This window comes from Ranitomeya variabilis, chromosome 3, assembly GCF_051348905.1.
Source record: "Ranitomeya variabilis isolate aRanVar5 chromosome 3, aRanVar5.hap1, whole genome shotgun sequence".
Taxonomy (NCBI): domain Eukaryota; kingdom Metazoa; phylum Chordata; class Amphibia; order Anura; family Dendrobatidae; genus Ranitomeya; species Ranitomeya variabilis.
In genome coordinates, this window is record NC_135234.1 from 314352214 (window position 1) to 314375978 (window position 23765).

General features: G+C 47.3%; 1 protein-coding gene across 3 annotated transcripts in view; it reads left to right on the forward strand.

Annotated features, from left to right (window-relative positions):
• Positions 1 to 23765, forward strand: part of FGR (FGR proto-oncogene, Src family tyrosine kinase) — an 833064-nt gene that overhangs the window by 313172 nt on the left and 496127 nt on the right. For all 3 annotated transcript variants that reach the window (XM_077295665.1, XM_077295664.1, XM_077295666.1), the window contains exon 3: positions 20342 to 20438. In XM_077295665.1, coding sequence (XP_077151780.1) covers positions 20342 to 20438 — 97 coding nt within the window. The remainder of the gene's footprint in view (positions 1 to 20341; positions 20439 to 23765) is intronic.

The following is a 23765-nucleotide window of genomic DNA, read 5'->3' on the forward strand; positions in this document are numbered from 1 at the left end:
TCTCCGGTGTAAGGATGGACTCTCAGAGTTTGGCTGCAGGTTTAAATAATTTTGCTACGAAGGTTCAGAATTTACAAGATTATGTTATATGTACTCCTATTTCTGAACCTAAGATTCCTACACCAGAGGTATTTTCCGGAGATAGATCTCGGTTTCGGAATTTCAAATGTAATTGTAAATTATTCCTTTCTCTCAGACCTCACTCCTCTGGAGATCCTGTTCAGCAGGTTAAGATTGTGATTTCTTTGCTGCGAGGTGACCCTCAAAATTGGGCATTTTCATTGACACCAGGGGATCCTGCGTTGCTCAATGTGGATGCGTTTTTTCTGGCTTTAGGGTTGCTGTATGAGGAACCTAATTTGGAGATTCAAGCTGAAAAAGCTTTAATAGCCCTGTCTCAAGGGCAAGATGAAGCTGAGATATACTGCCAAAAATTTCGTAAATGGTCTGTGCTTACTCAGTGGAATGAGTGTGCCCTAGCGGCAATTTTCAGAGAAGGCCTTTCTGATGCCATTAAGGATGTCATGGTGGGGTTTCCTATGCCCACAGGTCTGAATGAGTCCATCACAATGGCGATTCAGATTGATCGGCGTTTGCGGGAGCGCAAACCCGTGCACCATTTGGCGGTATCTTCTGAAGGGACGCCAGAGAAAATGCAATGTGACAGAATTCTGTCAAGAAGCGAGCGGCAGAATTATAGGCGCAAAAATGGCTTGTGCTTCTACTGTGGTGATTCCGCGCATGTTATATCAGCATGCTCTAAACGTACTAGGAAGGTTGACAAGTCTGTTTCTATTGGCACTTTACAGTCTAAATTTCTTCTGTCTGTAACTCTGATTTGTTCATTATCAGTTATTACCGTGGATGCCTATGTGGACTCTGGCGCCGCTCTGAGTCTCATGGATTGGTCCTTCGCCAGGCGCTGTGGGTTTGATTTGGAGCCTCTGGAAGTTCCTATACCTCTGAAGGGTATTGATTCTACACCTATGGCTTGTAATAGACCACAGTTCTGGACGCAAGTGACTATGCGTATGACTCCAGACCATCAAGAGATGATTCGCTTCCTCGTGTTGCATAATTTACATGATGTGTTAGTGCTTGGATTACCATGGTTGCAATCTCATAACCCAGTACTGGACTGGAAAACTATGTCTGTGTTAAGCTGGAGGTGTCGGGGGGCTCATGGGGACATACCTTTGGTTTCTATCTCGTCATCTATTCCCTCTGAGGTTCCGGCATTTTTGTCGGATTTTGGAGATATTTTTGAAGAGCCTAAAATTGGTTCTCTCCCTCCCCACAGAGAGTGTGATTGCGCCATAGATCTGATTCCAGGCAGTAAATTTCCAAAGGGTCGTTTGTTTAACCTATCTGTACCTGAGCATGCTGCCATGCGAGAGTATGTTAAGGAGTCCCTGGAAAAGGGACATATTCGTCCTTCTTCATCACCTTTAGGAGCTGGGTTTTTCTTTGTCTCTAAAAAGGATGGCTCGCTGAGGCCTTGTATTGATTATCGACTTCTGAATAAAATTACTGTCAAATATCAGTATCCGTTGCCGCTGCTTACTGATTTGTTTGCTCGCATAAGGGGGGCTAAGTGGTTCTCCAAGATTGATCTCCGTGGGGCGTATAATTTGGTGCGAATTAAGCAAGGGGATGAGTGGAAAACCGCATTTAATACGCCTGAGGGTCACTTTGAGTATTTAGTAATGCCTTTCGGCCTTTCTAATGCACCTTCAGTTTTTCAGTCCTTTATGCATGATATTTTCCGTGAATATCTGGATAAATTTATGATTGTGTATTTGGACGATATTTTGATTTTTTCTGAGGACTGGGAGTCTCATGTTCAGCAGGTCAGGAGGGTTTTTCAGGTCTTGCGGGAGAATTCTCTGTGTGTAAAGGGTTCTAAGTGTGTTTTTGGGGTTCAAAAGATTTCCTTTTTGGGGTACATTTTTTCCCCTTCTTCTGTTGAGATGGACCCTGTCAAGGTTCGGGCTATTTGTGACTGGACGCAGCCTACTTCTCTAAAGGGTCTTCAGAAGTTCTTGGGCTTTGCTAATTTTTATCTTCGATTTATAACTGGTTTTTCTGGTGTTGCTAAGCCTCTCACGGATTTGACTAAGAAGGGTGCTGATGTTGCCAATTGGTCCTCTGCCGCTGTGGAGGCCTTTCGGGAACTTAAGCGCCGCTTTTCGTCTGCCCCTGTGTTGCACCAGCCTGATGTCTCTCTCCCCTTTCAGGTTGAGGTCGATGCTTCCGAGATCGGAGCGGGGGCGGTTTTGTCGCAGAAAAGTTCCGATTGCTCAGTGATGAGACCTTGTGCGTTCTTTTCTCGAAAATTTTCTGCCGCCGAAAGAAATTATGATGTCGGTAATCGGGAGCTTTTGGCCATGAAGTGGGCATTTGAGGAGTGGCGTCATTGGCTTGAGGGTGCTAAACATCAGGTGGTGGTTTTGACTGATCACAAGAATCTGATTTATCTTGAGTCTGCCAGGCGCCTGAATCCTAGACAGGCGCGCTGGTCGTTGTTTTTCTCTCGGTTTAATTTTGTGGTCTCATATCTGCCAGGTTCTAAGAATGTGAAGGCAGATGCCCTTTCTAGGAGTTTTGAGCCTGATTCCCCTGGTGATTTGGAACCTACAGGTATCCTTAAGGATGGGGTGATATTATCCGCTATTTCCCCAGATCTGCGACGTGCTTTGCAAGAGTTTCAGGCGGATAGACCTGATCGCTGTCCACCTGGTAGACTGTTTGTTCCTGATGATTGGACCAGTAGAGTCATCTCGGAGGTTCATTCTTCTACGCTGGCGGGTCATCCTGGAATTTTTGGTACCAGGGATTTGGTGGCTAGATCCTTCTGGTGGCCATCTCTGTCTCGAGATGTGCGTGTTTTTGTGCAGTCTTGTGATGTGTGTGCTCGGGCCAAGCCTTGTTGTTCTAGGGCTAGCGGGTTGTTGTTGCCCTTGCCTATTCCGAAGAGGCCTTGGACGCACATCTCGATGGACTTTATTTCTGATCTTCCTGTCTCTCAGAGGATGTCTGTTATCTGGGTGGTGTGTGACCGTTTTTCTAAGATGGTTCATTTGGTGCCATTGCCGAAGTTGCCTTCCTCGTCTGAGTTGGTTCCTTTGTTTTTTCAAAATGTGGTTCGCTTGCATGGTATTCCTGAAAATATCGTTTCTGATAGGGGTACCCAGTTCGTTTCTAGATTTTGGCGGGCATTCTGTGCCAGGTTGGGCATTGATTTGTCTTTTTCGTCTGCCTTCCATCCTCAGACTAATGGCCAGACGGAGCGAACTAATCAGACTTTGGAGACGTATTTGAGGTGTTTTGTGTCTGCGGATCAGGATGATTGGGTTGCCTTTTTGCCGTTGGCGGAGTTTGCTCTTAATAATCGGGCTAGTTCGGCCACTTTGGTTTCCCCTTTCTTTTGCAATTCGGGGTTTCATCCCCGTTTTTCTTCTGGTCAGGCGGAGTCTTCGGATTGTCCTGGAGTGGATGCTGTGGTGGATCGGTTGTATCGGATTTGGGAACAAGTGGTGGACAATTTGAATTTGTCCCAGGAGAGGACTCAGCGGTTTGCTAACCGCCAGCGTCGGGTTGGTCCTCGCCTTCGTGTTGGGGACTTGGTGTGGTAGTCTTCCCGTTTTGTCCCAATGAGGGTTTCTTCTCCTAAATTTAAGCCTCGGTTCATCGGTCCCTATAGGATTTTGGAGATTATTAACCCTGTTTCCTTTCGTTTGGACCTCCCGGCATCTTTCGCTATCCATAATGTGTTCCATCGGTCGTTGTTGCGGAGATACGAGGTGCCGGTGGTTCCTTCTGCTGAGCCTCCTGCTCCTGTGCTGGTTGAGGGTGAATTGGAGTACGTTATAGAGAAGATCTTGGACTCCCGTATTTCCAGGCGGAGACTCCAGTATCTGGTTAAATGGAAGGGCTATGGTCAGGAAGATAATTCTTGGGTAACTGCCTCTGATGTTCATGCCTCGGATTTGGTTCGTGCCTTTCATAGGGCTCATCCAGGTCGCCCTGGCGGTTCTTGTGAGGGTTCGGTGCCCCCTCCTTAAGGGGGGGTACTGTTGTGATCCGCTTTTTGGGCTCCCCTAGTGGTGGCTGGTGGTACTGGAGACTTGTGTGTTCTTTTCTGCCTCAGCTCACCTGCTTCCATCAGTTTTGGGAGTTCCCTATTTAGCCTTGCTCTCCAGTCACTTCCTTGCCGGTCATCATTGTAACCTGAGTCTTTCAGTTGCATGTTCCTGCTACCAGTCTGCTGATCAGCTAAGTGGACTCTTGTCCTTTTTGTTTTGTATTTTTTGTCCAGTTTACAGTTTGTCAGTTCCTGTTACTGGAAGCTCTTGTGGACTGAAATTGCCACTCCTGTGTCATGAGTTGACACAGGAGTCTTAAAGTAATTTCAGGATGGGTTTTTGAAAGGGTTTTTCAGCTGACCGTGAAGTCCTCTTTTGTATCCTTCCTCTATCTAGTAAGTGGACCTCGCTTTGCTAAATCTACCTTCATACTGTGTATGTCTTTTCCTCTGAACTCACCGTTAATATATGTGGGGGCTACTATCATCTTTGGGGAATTTCACTAGAGGTAAGCCAGGTCTATTCCTTCCTCTTCCAGGTGTAGTTAGTTCTACGGCTGGCGCATGGCATCTAGGCAGCCGTAGGAATGCTTCCTGGCTACTGTTAGTTGTGTGGTAGATTTAGGTCACGGTCAGCTTGAGTTTCCATCACCCGAGGGCTAGTCTGTTATTTTGTGTTTCTGATGTTCCCATGCCATTGGGGAATCATGACAGTTTCCTATCCTAAGTTTAAGCCTCGCTTTATTGGTCCTTATAAAATTTTGGAAGTCATTAATCCGGTGTCTTTTCGTTTGGATCTTCCTGTGTCATTTGCCATTCACAATGTGTTCCATAGGTCTTTGTTGCGGCGTTACGTTGTGCCTATGGTTCCTGCTGTTGAGCCTCCGGCTCCGGTGTTGGTTGAGGGCAAGTTGGAGTACGTGGTGGAGAAGATCTTGGACTCTCGTCTTTCTAGACGGAGGCTTCAGTATCTGGTCAAATGGAAGGGCTATGGTCAGGAGGATAATTCCTGGGTGGTCGCCTCTGATGTTCATGCGGCCGATTTGGTTCGTGCCTTTCACGCTGCTCATCCTGATCGCCCTGGTGGTCTTGGTGAGGGTTCGGTGACCCCTCCTTAAAGGGGGGGTACTGTTGTGAACTATACTTTTTGGCTCCCTCTTGTTGCCACTAGCGGTATGGCACTTGGATTGTCTTTCCCCAGGTTGGTACCCACCTGGTTCGTTAGGCCTTGGGTGTTCCTATTTAAACTTCCTGGATACTCAGTCTAGTGCCTGGAATCTATGTAATCAGTCTATGTCTGTTTTCTCCTGACTCCTGGTCTCCTGGTTTTTGCAAGATAAGCTAAGTTCTGCTTTCTTATTTTTGTTCATTTGCATTTGCTCTTATTTTGTTCCAGCTTGTTCAAAATGTGATTTCTGTTTTTGCTGGAAGCTCTAGGGGGCTGATATTCTCCCCCCACACCGTTAGTCAGTGCGGGGGTTCTTGGATATTCAGCGTGGATATTTTTATAGGGTTTTTTCTGACCGCATAAGTCCTCTTCCTATTTTCTGCTATTAATTAGTGGGCCTCTCTTTGCTAAATCTAGTTCATTCTTACGTTTGTCTTTTCTTCTTACCTCACCGTTATTATTTGTTGGGGGCTTGTATTATAACTTTGGGGTCTTCTCTCTGGAGGCAAGTGAGGTCTTATTTTCTCTGAAAGGGTTAGTTAGTTCTCCGGCTGGTGCGAGACGTCTAGAATCAACGTAGGTACGTTCCCCGGCTACTTCTAGTTGTTGTGCTAGGATCAGATATGCGGTCAGCCAAGTTACCACTTCCCTATGAGCTGGTTTTTGTGTTTGCGGACTTAGTTGGAAGTCCTGAGATCCTCTACCACTAGGATCATAACAGAGAATGCAGGGAAAAATCAGGCCCACTGTATTACACAACACAGTTTGATTAGCAGATAGAGACTGGCAGATATGGCACTAACAGGAGTGACGCAGATAAAAACACTGGCAATAGAAATGTCCCTCTTTATGTGTGGGAGAATGCAGGGAAAAATCAGGCCCACTGTATTACACAGTACACAGTTTGAATGGCAGAAAGAGGCTGGCAGATATGGCACTAACTGGACTGGCGCAGATGCACACACTGGCAATAGAAATGTCCCTCTTTATGTGTGGGAGAATCCAGGGAAAAATCAGGCCCACTGTATTACACAACACAGTTTGATTAGCAGAAAGAGGCTGGCAGATATGGCACTAACAGGAATGACGCAGATAAAAACACTGGCAATAGAAATGTCCCTTTTTATGTGTGGGAGAATGCAGTGAAAAATCAGTCCCACTGTATTACACTACACTGTTTGATTGGCAGAAAGAGGCTGGCAGATATGGCACTAACAGGAGTGACGCAGATAAAAACACTGGCAATAGAAATGTCCCTCTTTATGTGTGGGAGAATGCAGGGAAAAATCAGGCCCACTGTATTACACAACACAGTTCGATTAGCAGAAAGAGGTTGGCAGATATGGCACTAACAGGAGTGACGCAGATAAAAACACTGGCAATAGAAATGTCCCTCTTTATGTGTGGGAGAATGCAGGGAAAAATCAGGCCCACTGTATTACACAATACACAGTTTGATTGGCAGAAAGAGGCTGGCAGATATGGCACTAGCAGGAGTGACGCAGATAAAAACACTGGCAATAGAAATGTCCCTCTTTATGTGTGGGAGAATGCAGGGAAAAATCAGGCCCACTGTATTACACAACACAGTTTGATTAGCAGAAAGAGGCTGGCAGATATGGCACTAGCCGGACTGACGCAGATGCACACACTGGCAATAGAAATGTCCCTCTTTTTTTTGATATGGGATACAAGGGATTGAATCAGGCCCACTATATAATGGTATAGTTCCTGTGGCACAAAATGACTGACAGATACCACAGACAGCACTCACACAGATGCACAGGTTTGGCAAGATTATTCTCCCTTTATTTTAATTTTTTTGGGGGATATGTGAGACAAGTGATTTAATCTGGCCCTCTGTTATACAGTAGGTTTTCTGTGGCTGAAAAAGAAAGACAGATGCCACACACAGGACTGGCACTAATGCAGATTTGCCAATCTTAATCTCCCACTTTTATTTTTTTTTCTGGGAGAATTGTGAAGAAATCAGGCCCACTGTTATACAGTAGGTTTTCTGTGGCAGAAAAAAAAAAGATGCCACACACAGGACTGGCACTAATGCAGATTTGCCAATCTTAATCTCCCACTTTTATTTTTTTTTCTGGGAGAATTGTGAAGAAATCAGGCCCACTGTTAGACAGTAGGTTTTCTGTGGCAGAAAAAACATAAAAAGATGCCACACACAGGACTGGCACTAATGCAGATTTGCCAATCTTAATCTCCCACTTTTATTTTTTTTTCTGGGAGAATTGTTAAGAAATCAGGCCCACTGTTATACAGTAGGTTTTCTGTGGCAGAAAAACAAAGACAGATGCCACACACAGGACTGGCACTGATGCAGATTTGACAATCTTAATCTCCCACTTTTATTTTTTTTTCTGGGAGAATTGTGAATAAATCTGGGCCACTGTATTAGAGTATATTTTCTGTGGCAAAAAGTGGCTTGAAGAGATATAACAAAAAAAAAAAAAGGGACTGTACTACAATTACTATCTCCCTACAGTTATCTCAGAAAAGTATGTCAAGCAGCAATAAAAAGGACTGCTGCACACAAAAGTCAAAAGTGTGGACAAACAAACAAGATAGCTGTGCAGAAAGGAAGGAGCAACAGGATTTGTGCTTTGAAAAAAGCAGTTGGTTTGCACAGCGGCGTACTCACAGCAACGCAGCTATCAGGGAGCCCTATAACCTACAGAGCTGTTGCACAGAAATCGAGCCTCCACTGTTCCAAAAAGAAAAGGTGGTGTTGGACAGTGGAAATCGCTACAGCACAAGCGGTTTGGGGGTTAATTTACCCTGCCTAACGCTATCCCTGCTTCTGACGAAGCGGCAGCAACCTCTCCCTATGCTCAGATCAGCAGCAGTAACATGGCGGTCGGCGGGAACGCCCCTTTATAGCCCCTGTGACGCCGCAGAAAGCAAGCCAATCACTGCCATGCCCTTCTCTAAGATGGTGGGGACCAGGACCTATGTCATCACGCTGCCCACACTCTGCGTGCACCTTCATTGGCTGAGAAATGGCGCTTTAAGCGTCATAGGAAACGCGACTTTGGCGCGAAGATCGTGTACCGCATGGCCGATCCCACGCTGGGATCGGGTCGGGTTTCATGAAACCCGATTTTGCCAAAAGTCGGCGACTTATGAAAATGACTGATCCGTTTAGCTCAACCCTAGTAAACAGCTCTACAGACTCAACCATGTGTGTTAGCCCATGCTCAGACGGGCAGCTGGAGACTTGGGAGCTATGAGGAAGCAAGTGCGATTGGGGTGACAACTCTGAGGACTGGAGTAGTTGTGATGTTGAAGTTGACATGGAGAAGAGCCCTCTTGAACGAGCACTTGATATCCGTTCAAGCACCTGCTGTTTTTGTGCCTCATCTAGAATTTTTGGCGATGCTTGTAGCGATGGTTGTAAGAAAGGGATCATATCAGATTGTCCATCTTAGACATCTTACTTTGGCTGGAAGATGGTCTTTCTTCTGCAGATGTTACTGTTGCTTTACCACCTACCCCACGGACACAACCTTTTTTCCCTTTCAACACTCCTATTCCCCTTTCCACCAGACGCATGCCTTTGGCCACTCATTTTAGTGCTTAACTATTTGGCAACTCTGTATCTGTAGTTGTTGGCACAACAAACGATGGATGAAAACCGAGCAGAACTGAGTGGCCAAACTGTGGTACTAAGCCCAAAACTATTAACTGGATTAGATGTAGTGAAAATTTAGATACACAGGCGGTATAGTTAGTTTCACAGGCGGGCTACCCTGCTGACGTGCAGACACTGCTCCTAGGCCCCAAACTATTAACTGGATTAGATGCAGTGAAAATTGAGATACACAGGCGGTGTAGTTAGTTTCACAGGCGGGCTACCCTGCTGACGTGTAGACACTGCTCCTAGGCCCAAAACTATTAACTGGATTAGATGCAGTGAAAATTGAGATACACAGGCGGTGTAGTTAGTTTCACAGGCGGGCTACTCTGCTGACGTGCAGACACTGCTCCTAGGCCCAAAACTGTTAACTGGATTAGATCCAGTGAAAATAGAGATACACCGGCGGTGTAGTTTGTTTCACAGGTGGGCTACTCTGCTGACGTGCAGATACTGCTCCTAGGCCCAAAACTATTAACTGGATTAGATGCAGTGAAAATTGAGATACACAGGCGGTATAGTTTGTTTCACAGGCGGGCTACTCTGCTGACGTGTAGACACTGCTACTAAGCCCAAAACCCCAAAACGATTTACTGGGTTAGATGCAGTAAAAATGGAGATACTCAGGCGGTGTAGCTAGCTTCACAGGCGGGCTACTCTGCTGACGTGCAGACACTGCTACTAAGCCCAAAACCCCAAAACGATTTACTGGGTTAGATGCAGTAAAAATTGAGATACACAGGCGGTGTAGCTAGCTTCACAGGCGGGCGACTCTGCTGATGTGCAGACACTGCTACTAAGCCCAAAACCCCAAAACAATTTTACTGGGTTAGATGCAGTAAAAATTGAGATACACAGGCGGTGTAGCTAGCTTCACAGGCGGGCTACTCTGCTGACATGCAGACACTGCTACTAAGCCCAACACCCCAAAACGATTTACTGGGTTAGATGCAGTAAAAATTGAGATACACAGGCCGTGTAGCTAGCTTCACAGGCGGGCTACTCAGATGACTATCAGACAATGCTACTAGCCCAAAAGGATTGGCTGAGCTAGATTACACCAAATGCTGTGACTAACACTTGCACTGCACTGGCTCAGACCTGCCTGGCAAACAGTGCTATGAACTGCTGTAACCTACCCTGAAAAGGGCTGATATTACAACTAGTCCCGACTTCGTAAACCTATCTCTCTGACAATTCGCTCTAAAAAACCCCACTCTCTTAGTCTGTATAGCGCCCACAGCAGCAGCGGTGCCGTCTAACACTATGCTGCAGCAGTGAGGAAATGGTGGTGACGGGGAAAATGGCTGGTTCTTGTAGGGCAAGGACATGTGACATACACAGCCAATGACACATGCCCTTGCTTGTGTGCATCACATGCACATTGCTGTGTGTGTGTGCACTGCTGATAGGCTGAGAGACTGCACCGCCCCTCTGTAAATGCGGGAAAGAAAAAAAAATGGAGATCGGCGTTATTTCAGCACAGATCTATCCCCCGCCACCCCCCCACTATACACTGAAACAGTCCATTAACAATGATATACAGTTTTAATGTGCAAATCAAGCTAGGCTTTAGGTGAACTTACAGTTATCGAACAGAAACTCGAACAGCCGAATTTTAAGCAAATTGTTCGGGTTCGTCGAACGACTCGAACACCACCCAAAACAGCTCGAATTTGAAATTGATGAACAGTTGTCCATCTCAACACCTCCATCATTACCTCCCCCACAACTATCATTGCCTTTTCTCCTACCACCCACCACCTCCATCATTGCCCATTTCAACACCTCCATCATTAACACCACCCACCACCCTTTCCACCACCACCAACATTGCCTTCTCCCCACCACCCCATCACTGCTCTCTCCATCACCCACATCATTGTCAATCTCCAATACACACATCTCCAATACACATACACTGCACACACAGCACTGCACCACTCTGTCTCACACACACAAAGCACTGCACAGCATAACCATATGCATGCAGGCAGACACACAGCACCACTCACATCTCCGCACGTTCCACGCAGCCGCACCACATCCCGGAAGCATCTTCCTCGCCGTCAGCTTCCTGTCTGAAACAGCCGCACGCTGAATGATGACGTCATCCAGTCATGCTGTGTCACACAGGAAGCACTGGACAGGAAGCAGGACTCCATCGGATCCCTGCTGCTTCGCTCCGCTGCCAAGTTACAGGGATCACTCTCTGCCTGCCAATTGCCCTCAGGGTTAGCCGCCCTGCAAGGGCCCAATGCAGTCGCACTGGCTTTACATGTGAGCAGTATTAGCCTCAGCCTGCGGCTTACACTGCCTACTATTAAAGTGAAATGAATGTTCACTCCTCTCCACACCCTTGGGGGCGTGGGGAAGCGTGAATATTCATTTCACTTTAGCAGTGGGGACAGGCTCCTGTCTCCAGCTGCTGCTCTGCTGGCACTGGGCAGGCCCCCTTGAAGCAGTGGGGGCCCCTGAAGCAGTGGGGGCCCTAGGCAGCTGCTGGCCAGTATGCCAGCAGGTGTCGGTGCCTGGGCCTACTTGAGAATCCGCCATCTTTCATCAGTATATAATGTCCTGCACCCAATATATATCAGTGTATAATGTCCTGCACCCAGTATATATCAGTGTATAATGTCCTGCATCCAGTATATATCAGTATATAATGTATAGCCCACTCATACATCATTACATAATGTAGACTCCCCTTATGCATCAGTATATAGTGTTCACGCCATCATTCATCCGTATATAATGTCCTGCACCCAGTATATATCAATATATAATGTCCTGCGCCTGGTATATATCAGTGTATAATGTCCTGCACCCAGTATATATCAGTATATAATGTATACCACACTCATACATCATTACATAATGTAGACTCCCCTTATACATCAGTCTGGCAGGCAAGGTACCGCATAGGGAATGGGCCTCGGACTGCGGAGCCCCTATGGAAAAGCTAGTAGGAAACATAGTGCAGTGCCAATTCCCCCTTCCCACTACTTCCCCATGTGAAGTCATAATTGGGACTCCCAGCTAACCAACGGGTAGAAAGAGAAAGGGGCATCCAGTCACACCCACAAAGGTTAAATCCTGGTGCCGGGGTCAGTGCCTTCCTCTTTCTCCCCAGCTGACCCCCTGGAAGTGCAGCGCCCCAGAGTCCTGGTCATTGCAGTAATGTCATTCTTCCACCAGGGGAAGTGATATTACGTCTGATGGCAATAAAGGAGATCTTCCTACCAGGTATCACAAACCTTACACCACACTTCACACTCCAGACCACCAGGGGGAGCCTTGCTCCTATCTACTAGGGCACTCCTCACAGAAGGGTAAAAGTGGTGGGCTGGATAGAAAGTTAGAGAGAAGCTGGCTGGGCTTTGCCCAGGCTACACCTTTCAAGCAGACAGGGGGAAAGGAGGAACATCGGAGCTGCAGGCAGAGGGTCCCTGACAGGGCTGGGATCCTGTCAGAGGCCTAGCAAGACAGAAAGATACGGAGCTGCGCCTGCCCCACGTGCGGCAGCATCCTAAGAAAGGACACAAAGAGAATTGTGTTGTAGAGGGTGAGAAGCGAAGTCATAGCACAAGGAGATATCACCAGAAGGAGTTCTGCCCTGAAATAGGCTGCCTCCTTCTGAGGCACGTAGCCGGTGGCCGGAACACCGAGGGAGCAACAGTCTCCAAGCCTTGCTCCAGAGACTGGCAGGACAGTCAATTCCAAGTTGGCTGCCCGACCTTAATACCTAGGAAGACACGGTGGCAACTTGTGGGGGGGTCGGGGCATCTCTAGGGTCCCTATAAACAAGCCTCAGGCCATCAGTCATACGGGTTTGTCCTATCCATACCATCTGGGGGACAGAGAGGAAGAAATAACATCTAGAACATCTGCAAGAGTTGTGAGGACCTTACCGAGAAGCTCAGCAGGGAGGTACTACAACACACAGGCGCTAGAGGAAGGCTACTGATTTCCACCTGGATAAGGGGACTCTGGATTTGCCTTCAGACCGGCTGGACTCTGTGCCCTGGACTGTGGATGCTGAAGTCTTCAGTAAAAGGTAAAGAGACTGCAACCTTGTGTCCTCGTTATTCACTGCGCCTTACATCATCCACCATCACCATCTACACTTCTGGGAAGCCCTGGGGACACACTTCACCTGTGGGAAGGTATACCATCTAGCTGCCATCACATCACCCCAGCGGACCCCTAAGCAGCGTCGGTCACCCTGACCGAATACCACAGGTGGTGTCACGAACACTATCCCTTTAAAGACCTTTCCCTTTGAATACGGATGTCCCTAGGGCCACGGACCGGGTCAGCCACCGTGACATCCCCCGAACCGAAGGACCCGGTACCGAGTACCCCATTGCCCTGACGTGGGGGCGATCCAGAAGCATTTGTACATTTGTTGTTCCTGACCTCCTGACAACCATGTTTGAAGCCATGATCGAGGCCCTGCGGCGGAGAGCAGCACAGGAAGGTGAGCAGTGGTTACAATCCCTTATATTGGGCATGGGCGCTCACCTTCCTATGCCCTTTTGAGACCCCCTAGCCTCCTCTCAGGCCTCCCCATCATCCCCCAGGGCTCCCTCCTCTCCTATTCTCTTCCCTAGAGCTCAGTCCTCTCCTTTCCTTTCCCAGGGTCACACGGGCAGCGTCTCCAGATCTCCCACTGCCCCCTCTCCTGGACTGCCAGTTCCCCCTCCCCCGCCCATGGACTCGCCTCTGTCCACTGCCGGTCCAGCGGGCTATTCATCCTCCCCCGCTCCACCAGGGCTTCTGTCTTCGGCCACCGGCGCTCCTGTCGCCGGCGCTGCAGCATTGCCTCCGGGTAGATGCTCGGGGTGCTCCTCCCTAGCGCCTATGTGTCGGTGGGGGGCCTGCACTTCCAAGTCACCGAGCTCCTTCCACTGCCCCACGCACGGCTCCGAGGGGCATGGTGGGTGTCACAACGACGTCGCCGAGCGCAGCTGCAAGGTGTCCGGTCATCGGGCCCGTCCGCGCCGGGCTCCTTCCTCCACAAGCACGCAGTCCCCAGTCACTTCCGGTCCCTGGTTAGCAGACCGGGGCTTAGTGCATGTGGGGGAAGCCCCGCCCACTCCAATAATGCAGGCCCGCACTGTCGTCCACAGTGCGCACAGTCTCAAATCGATTACAGTTTTACACCCTCCCCAGTCCCCTGTGTCAAATCCCACATAGCTCGCTTCCCTGCTTCAGCGCCAATGCCACCATCACGCCCCACGCCCCACGTCTTGTACCACAGCCAGTGTAACACCCCCCTTTAGTTCCAAAATAACTGCCCGCGACAAATCCCCTAACCACGACAGTTGCAGGCATATACGCTGCAGACCGTCTCCATCCTCCTCCGAAGACTCCATACATCACGTTCCCTGTCCCTCTAATTCCCACTATTCCCCCTTAAGACGTAGACGCAGCACACATAGGTGCCACCACAGGTCTTGGTCCACTAGGTGGTGCTCACCATCCACATCAGGATGGTTCGATGGTTTGATGGTTCCGAGAGCCGTGATAAGCGGTACCAGAGAAGACGGCGGTCACCCCGAGGATCCATCGACAGGGCCGGAGCGACACCATCCACGGTAACCACCCAGGCACGCGACGATCCTCCGCTGTCACATGCCCCAGCCTTGGCTGCTGACAGGGGATACCCACCCTCATTTCCCCAGGCTACCGGCCAACTACAACAAAGCACCACTACATCAGGAGACGGAGGAGTCACTCTCGCCCCGGCACACGGCAGACTACAACCATGTGCTACGTCATTGGCTACCTGCCAGGGAACTGCATCTCCATCTCCCTGGGCTTCCTGCCAACAAGTCTTTGCTATGACGGGAGTCGGAGTCCCTCCACCACCGGGAGACACTCGGCCTGCATCAGAGAGCGGTAAGTGTTCCGAACTCAGCAAGCACCACGCCATACACATCGCAGGAGAAGGTGAATTAGCATCCTCTATCAGGACGCTTGTCCACCAGCTGACTCGCCCTGCTGGATCAACTGACGCAAGGAAAACCCAGTCAGCTAGTCTTCAAAAAGACGCATTTTTCTGCGGAATTAGCCCCCTAGGTACTCACGTAGATTTAGAGATAAAACAGAAGATATGGGATAATGATTACGTGGATATATGGTCGCTATTATCAGCAGACCAACAGTCCATAGATAAGGAGCGGAGGACAGGATACTAAAGGAACATACCAAAGATAGCCCAAACCATGAACAACTGGCTTCAGTTCTTTGCAGTCCTAGGTTGCATCATGGGTGAAAAACACTCGGAACGCTGTTCCGAGCTATTTATCTACCAGGACCTAGTATATAATTCATATAAGTTTCACAGCGGGTCAGCATGGAGGCGGTATGACGAAGAATTTTGCAGGAGGGTGGCCATGCAACCCGACCTAGGCTGGGGCATTAAAGCAACGGATGTTTGGTTGCGACTTATGCAAAAACAGCCCCCCTTTTCGACGTCGGCCACTAATTACCCAGCCACCACAGGCAAAAATTCAGTAGTCGTACAGAGACCAGGGGCCTGCTTGCTGTATAATGAGGGGTACTGCTGCTTCCACGGTGCCTGTAAATACAAGCATGACTGCTCCGCTTGCGGAGACAGACACCCTGCAGCAAGGTGTACACGCCAAGCACCTACAAGGCATAACCCCAGTGCACGTAACCGCAATGGGCCCCTGGCTAAGCCTCTACCTCAATAAAGAGGGGGCACAGCACCTTGATCATGGCTTCAAATTCGGTTTCTTTATCCCCTTCAATTTTAGTCGCACCCCAACATTGGCGAATAACCTGAAATCCTCGTGAATTTCCCCAGATCTTACGGCAAAAAAAAAATCAAAAAAGAGGTTGAACTAGGCAGGATGGCGGGCCCATTTATATCGCTGCCTTTCAGTAATTTCAGAATCTCACCCTTAGCTGGTTTCACACTTGCGTTTTGATCTGCAGCGTTTTTTTAAAAAAACGCATGTGGTGGAAAAACGCATGTAAACGCGGCAAAACGACGCGTTTTTTAGACGCATGCGTTTTTGCATGCAAAAAAACCCGCGGCGTTTTGCCGCGATTACATGCCTTTTTTCCAGCATTTGCGTTTTTTAAACGCATGCTGAGAAGTGTGTGACAGCTGCCAATCATCAAAATCAACTAGAAAACCCACTATAAACAGAAATAGCTAGGGTTAGGGTTAGGGTTAGGATCCCTAGTTTTTAGATTGCCAGCGGATAAATTGCAAAAAACTCTGCAAATGGTAGAAGACTTCTCCAGAGTTAAAAAAGTCACCCTCCAACCGATGCAGTCCTTGATAGGTTTGCTCAATTTCGCTTGCCGCGTAATGCTGGTGGGCAGAACCTTTTCACACCGTCTGTCACTGGCGACGAAGGGCATCTCCCTGCCAGGCCATAGAATTAGGCTTACTCGCACACTGAAGGAAGACTTGCTAGTCAGGAAAATATTCCTAAATTCCTACAACGGCCATACTTGCGTCATGTCTCAAGAGACACTGAGCAAAGATTTAGGACTAGCAGCGGGAGGAAATCTCAAAAACGGTTTTGTGGCAATCTACGAGGACCAATGGTGCAAAGGCAGCTGGCCAGCGTTATGGACCACGGCCGGCTGGGGCCACGACCCAGCCCTGCTAGAAGTCTTTGCGATTGTAGTTGCAGTCGAGCTCTGGGGCGCACAACTAGAGAACAGGAACATCAGATTCTTAACTAAATACCCCGGAACAGCAAAGAGCTTAAACAGCATGTCTTCTGCTTCACGACCTTTACTTGCTCTCTTGCGCCGCCTAGCATTACTATGCCTGAAACACAACATCCGGTGTCATGCCACAGTAACGTCGGTCAATAATAACATTGTTAACTCTGTTATTTTCTGATTGGCAGGCCTTCAAAGCTCTCCTCCCGAACGGGCAACCATCGGGTGTCCAGTGTCCAACACTCCTGTTGGATATGGTAGCCATGAATGATGCCATTGATCCGCGCGTCGGTGACACCGGCTACCTGGCAGGTTTAAGGCAAGGCGTGGGATGAGTGGTGCTCATTAATTCACGGAAGACCGGTCAATAGGTGCGATCGGGCAAGATGCGAGGTGCTGGTTGATCTCTTGAATCCGCTCAGGCAAAGAGGTGCGTCAGGAACAGTGGCGCAGCGTCATCTTTTGGGAATAGCCTTTTTCTTCCAGCTAATGGGGTGGGCAGACGTGACGAAGTATTTTTTCATCAGACAAGCCGTTAAAGGCTGGAAAAAGCTCCAACCTAGTCAGGAATGTCGTCGTCCCATTTCTTTGAGGCTACTGCACGATATTATCACAATTTCCCCATATGTTTCCCCATGTATGCAAGTCCCAATACGAGGCAATCCTAGTATTGGCTGCGTTCACCATTGCCTTTTTTGGAGCGCTTCGTATTAGCCAGTTGGTACCGCGTTCAAAAACCTCGTCGGTAGGCGGTCTAATCAACGAAGACCTCGTCATATGCAGCGACGCCCTGCGCATTAGGATGCGCAAATCCAAATGCGACCCCGCCGGGATAGGGACATGGGTCCTCGTTAAGTCGTCAGACAGTCCTGTATGCCCACTTAACATAGTCAGACGATACATGGCAATAAAACACGCAAGTAGATTCTTTCTGTCATACAGATGGCTCCCCCCTTACTAAATACCAGTTCCACGCAATTTTTAATCGGTGTCTCAAAGCTGTTGGCATCGATCCGGAGGAATACGGGACACATTTCTTCCGTATAGGGGCCGCTACCGAGGTGGCCAAGGCCGGTATTCCAGAGGCTGAAGTGCAGCGTTTGGGTCGATGGAAATCCGCATGCTTTGCCAGACACATAAGACCCAACTTGCTTAAGTATCATATCTTGTCTCTTTCAGGCATCCAAAAACCCTCAGTTTGGGTGGTTGGACACTCGTACATCTACTGGGCTGAGAAAAGGGCCGAACATCGGCTGGGCGGTGCGAATTTAGGCTTCAGGAATGTAGAGGTCATTGGAGAGGTATAAGAGGGCTACAATGGCAAAAGATCTTCCCAGAAGTAGTCGTCATCGCTAAGAGGGCCAAAGGGCCCGTGATACTAGTCTTGCATGCCGGCGGCAACGATCTGGGTAAACGGAGATGTATCGAGCTCAGTTCAATGATGACATCTGATATCGAGCGTTTTTTCTATCTGTTACCGGATATGATATTGGTATGGTTGGAGATAGTGCCACGAGCGGTCTGGCACGGAGCTAAGGACCCAAAAGCTATAGAACAATCAAGGAAAATGGTCAACCTAAGATCGTCGAGATTCGTGAAAGGAAAATTTTTCATCGTAGTTCGCCACTACCAACTGGAAGGCAACAAATCAGGGTTACTGAGGTCCGACGGTATTCATCTCATGGACATTGGGCTTGATATATTTTTGTCAGGTCTGCAGGATGGGATCGAACAGGCCCTAACCCTGGTGGGTGGGGGTCCTAGTCATGTGTAGGTAGCACACATGATCCTCCGTGGTGGAAGCGGATGGAGGGGCAAAGGTTTGTAGCCGCTCATTGGCTGCCCGCCCGGTGGTCGCAGACTGGGCCCACGGCTGTGAGCCCATTGCAAAATGTAATTGCCCCTCCCTGCTTATCAAATTAATAAACTGTGACCGACCTGTTCAACCCATCTATGTCTGTTTGTGTTGTCTTTTTGGGATTGGTGGGAGGGAGGAAGGCACTTTTTACGACACAGGTCTCCACAGTCTGGCAGGCATGGTACCGCATAGGGAATGGACCTCGCACTGCGGAGCCCTTATGGAAAAGCTAGTAGGAAACACCGTGCAGTGCCAATTCCCCCTTCCCACTAATCCCCCAGGTGATGCCATAATTGGGACGCCCAGCTGACCAACAGGAAGAAAGAGGAAGGGGCGTCCGGCCACACCCACAAAGGTTAAATCCAGGTGCCAGGGTCAGTGCATTCCTCTTTCTCTCCGGCTGACCCCCTGGTAGCATTTGTTCCACCCTCCCTCCCTTACATATTCACAAATGTTGTTGTGTGGTTAGGTAAAAGGGAAAATGATTTAAACTTTGAAATTTAAAACTGATGATAATAATACTGTTATTATTAAGTCACAGCGGAAGCAGAGGGAGGGGCAAAGGTTTGTAGCCGCTCATTGGCTGCCAGCCCGGTGGTCGCAGACTGGGCCCATGGCTGTGAGCCCGTTGCAAAATGTATTTGCCCCTCCCTGCTTATCAAATTAATAAACTGTGACCGACCTGTTCAACCCATCTACGCCTGTTTGCGTTGTCTTTTCAGGATTTGTGGGACGGGGGAAGGCACTGTTTACGACACACAGGTCTCCGCAGTCTACAGTATAACATCTTGCACCCAGTATATATCAGTGTATAATATACTCCCTCCAACATACAAGTCATACAATATACAACCTCATACATCTTATTATACACAATGCATACACATTACACATACAGTACATCACACACATATATAAACACACACTTACCAATGTAGAACTTCGATAGATCTTGTCATGATGCAATAGTCCAGGGGAACATCAGTAAGAGAGAATGAGTGTATGGCGATATTCAGCCTCCTCAGCAAGCAGAGCGCTGCATGCAGGTTCGGACTGGAAACAGGTGAATCCACTGGTGGGCTCCGCTGCGGGAGAGAGCCCCACTGCGTATATAAGCAATAGTTGGCACAATACATTTGATTTGCTATGTATGGAAAAGTACAGTATCTCCTCATTCATTTGTCAAACTATACAGTATCCTGATGAATATTTTTTTGAAGCATAGGTAAATTTGTGAATGATGGCAATGTAGCATTTCCATATATAAGAACAATTGACCCCCAAATTCAATGTTTTTGGGACCACTGGCACCCTCCCCATCCCCACATTCCCTCTTTGATTCCCATTCCCTTATAGGGTCTGATTCATCAAAGCTTTTATGCCAGAATTCTGTTGTAATAAGCTTTGAACAGTCACACATTTTTGCTGCAACTTGAGGCTGGAGTAAAAATTGTGGTGAGGCGCACAAAGAGGTATATGTCACTTGCCCGACAGTCCTGACTCATTAATGGTATGTACCGCTTAATGATTCAGAAGCATATGACTCCAGCACACCTCCTCATCAAGTCCTTTCTGATCCATGCCTTTATTGATGGATTGTGGCCACAGCCTCATAGAGAACTGAAAACAGCTGAGGTCACATATTGAGTTGTTGAAATATTCTCTTACCATTGCAGTAATTGAAATGCGTAAGGCACAGGAAATGCTGAACCGACTGATATTTTATCCCTTAAGTTTGAATATACGATTTTTTTGTTGCTTGCATTTTGAAACAGGGCTACGGTTTTGTTTAACTTTTTTTGAAACTAAGACTATTATATCCACTATTCTCTCCTGTAATCTTTCTTCTCCACCTCTTCTTAGGAGCAACAACCTTCATTGCATTGTATGATTATGAAGCTCGGACAGAAGATGACCACAGTTTTGTAAAGGGGGACAAATTTCACATTATAAACAACTCGTATGTAATCAAAACATCTTCTAACTAACAAAACAATCGTTGTAAAATAATAAGTATGTTACAGGCATAATTACTGGAAGATTTGTCACATTGGGAGTGGTTCTAGTTTGGGATCCCCACCAATCCTGAGAATGGTATGTCAATAGTCTGTGTGAATGGAGCATTATAGAGCATGGGAGACCACCACTATTATACACAGTGAATTGAGCAGTGGCCTCTAAGGGCTTGTTTCCACAAGCGAGAAACACGTCCGTGTCTCGCATGTGGGAACCAAGTTCTGGCGTCGGCACTCCAGAGCGGAGCGTGCGGCCGCATAGGAACACATGGAGCCGCACAGCTCCGCTCCTGAGTGCCGGCGCCAGAGCTTGGTTCCCACATGCGAGATACGGACGTGTGCCTCGCATGTGGAAATGAGCCCTTATGCTCACTATTTTCCCTTCAAAGAAGGGACTTTGGAATTCCAATTCTTGTGGATGTTAGTGGTCCCAGCAGTTGAATGCAAAGAGATCATACTTTTGTCACCTAACTTCAGGATAAATAATAATTAGTGATGAGCGAATGTGTTCGGATAAGGTGTTATCTAAGCATGCTCGGGTGCTAACTGAGTGTTTTCGGCATACTCAAATAATATGCTTGAGTCTGCATGCCTGCATGTCATGGATTTCCTGTTTGTTAGGCAATCCCAGCATGTATTGAGGCTGTCGAACAGCCGCGAGACATGCAGCACCTGGGTCTGAAAACACATTATTAGAGCACGCCGAAGACACTCAGTTAGCACCCAAGCATGTTCAGATAACACCTAATCTGAGCACATCTTTAATAATGATAATAATAATAATAATAATAATAATAATAATAATAATATATGTTTAATGTAACAATCCTGTTAAGTTGAAGCAGAAGTCCAGCGTGGGTGATAACCAAAAAAAATACCTTTTATTCCATTTTCATTAAAAGCACATAAGTCCAAAATCCATCTTTATATCTACAGACACAAAAACGGGTGATTCATACCAGTGACAGTCATAGGCTTAAAGTGCATTTAAAATCATATGCGTTTCAACGGTCGTGCCGCCTTAGTCACAATGACTAAGGCGGCACGACCGTTGAAACGTGTGTGATTTTAAATACACTTTAAGCCTGTGACTGTCACTGGTATGAATCACCCGATTTTGTGTCTCTAGATATAAAGATGGATTTTGGACTTATGTGCTTTTAATGAAAATGGAATAAAAGGTATTTTTTATGGATATCACCCACGCTGGACTTCTGCTTCACCTTCATACCACTTGCAGCACTGCATGATCTGCGCGGTGGGACTGAGAGGAGGTGAGCTGATCTTTGTTGCTGTTTAATCCTGTTAAGTATTACACAATATCAATTACATCTCCAACTACAAAAAAATTGGGACAATGTGTAAAATGTTACGAAAACAAGAATGCAATGATTTGTAAACTTCTTCTAGCCATACTTTATACACAACAGAGCATAGAACACAGATCAGAAGGTTAAAGATTCTTTTTCATTTCATTTGAAAAAAACTCACTTAGAAAATTATGGCAGCAATACATCTCAAAAACATTGTGACCGGCCCCATTATGTAGCGTTCCAATTTCATTTTCAGCAGTCTGAATATGTCTGAGAAGTGACAAGACCTATTGCTGGACTTTGGCTGAGGAATGTTATCCCATTCTTGTCTGATGTAGGATTCTCCCTGCTCCAGAGTCCTGGGTGTTTGCCAGATTTTTAGTTTCATGATGCACCAAATGTTTTCTATTGGTGAAAAGTCTGGACTGCTGGCGGCCACTTTATTACCTGAACTCTTCTGCAAAGCCATGCTGTTGTGATGGATACAGCATGTGGAATGTCTTCCCAGAAATAAAAGTTGGATGGGAGCATTTTGTTCTTAAACCTCTATATAATAATCAGCGTTGATAGTGCCTTTAATGATGTGTAAGCAACCCATGCCATAGGGCCCCTTCACACTGTGCAATCAAAGTCTGAACGAGCGTTCGATTTGTGACGTTTATCCGTCCTCGTTCCGAGGTTGCAAAGTGTGACATGGCGTTACGATCTGCGACGCAGCCCAGCATCGTACGATGTGAAAGAAAGAGCAGAACTTTCTTTCGTCGTAAATGTCTCGCTGTGGCGGTCGAAATCGTAGTATGTGACGGCGGTCATACGAGCTCGTAATGCGACTACGTGGGTTGGGCTTCCGCATACCTGTCTCCTGATTGGGCGTGACGTTTTAGCACGCCCATGCTGGTAATACGTCACGCTCGGAGTCGTAGGACTATGGCGGTGTGAAGGGTAGCGTACGATTGCGACGCGTGACGTTCACATCGCAACTACGTCAGAAAAAGCGTTAACATCGTAGAGTGTGACCGCTGGCTACGAGCTCGTACTGCGATGTCGAATATGACGCAAATGCGTCGTAATCGTAGCAGAATCGACCAGTGTGAAGGGGCCCTTAGGCTCTAATGCAACCTTGTACCATCAGAGATGCAAGCTTTTGAACTGTACAGTGGTAACAGGCTGGAAGATTCTTTTCCTCTTTTCTTTAGGACAGTTTTCCATTTAACCTGAATCCATTTTAAAGATGACCTTCACTAAATTTTTCAAGTTGAACTGGACACCTGATGTAATAGTGGTTGCAGATATTAATAACCTCTCCATTAGCAATCAAAGTATTTGTTATCTAATGAGTTAACTTTTGTTAAGTCCAAGAGGGTGTTATCAGTTTTCAGCCCCCCCTCCGTAAGATGCTGACCATTCATACGCAAATTATTCAGAATTGAGAGTCCTCATTGGTTGATACCTTTTAATGGCTAACTGAAAAGATGGTAACAAATTGCAAGCTTTCAAGACTACTCAGGTCTCTTCATCAGGCATAGACTAATACAAAATCTGAAGACTCACATATTTATGCACTACACAGCACAGAAAAAATGTCATAGATAAAACAGGTGACGTGAAGCAGAACTTCCAATATGGGAGAGTGATAAACAGTTGTGTCTAGAGTTGAGCGACTTTTACTTTTTTAGGATCGAGTCTGGTTTCGCGAAACCCGACTTTCTCAAAAGTCGGGTCGGGTGAAATCGGCCGATTATTGCGAAAAGTCGGGGGCCGACCGAAACACGAAACCCAATGCAAGTCAATGGGGAATCAAAGTCGGCAGTGAGTGGAGGACAGGAAAACACCTACAGTGCCCATTTTAATGCCAAAAACATCAATTCTTGTTACTTAAGCTTGTCAATCTTAATTTACCTTATAATAATAGTTAGTCATTGAAAATTGGGGGTCATTTGGCTAAAGTTGTGGGGGGGT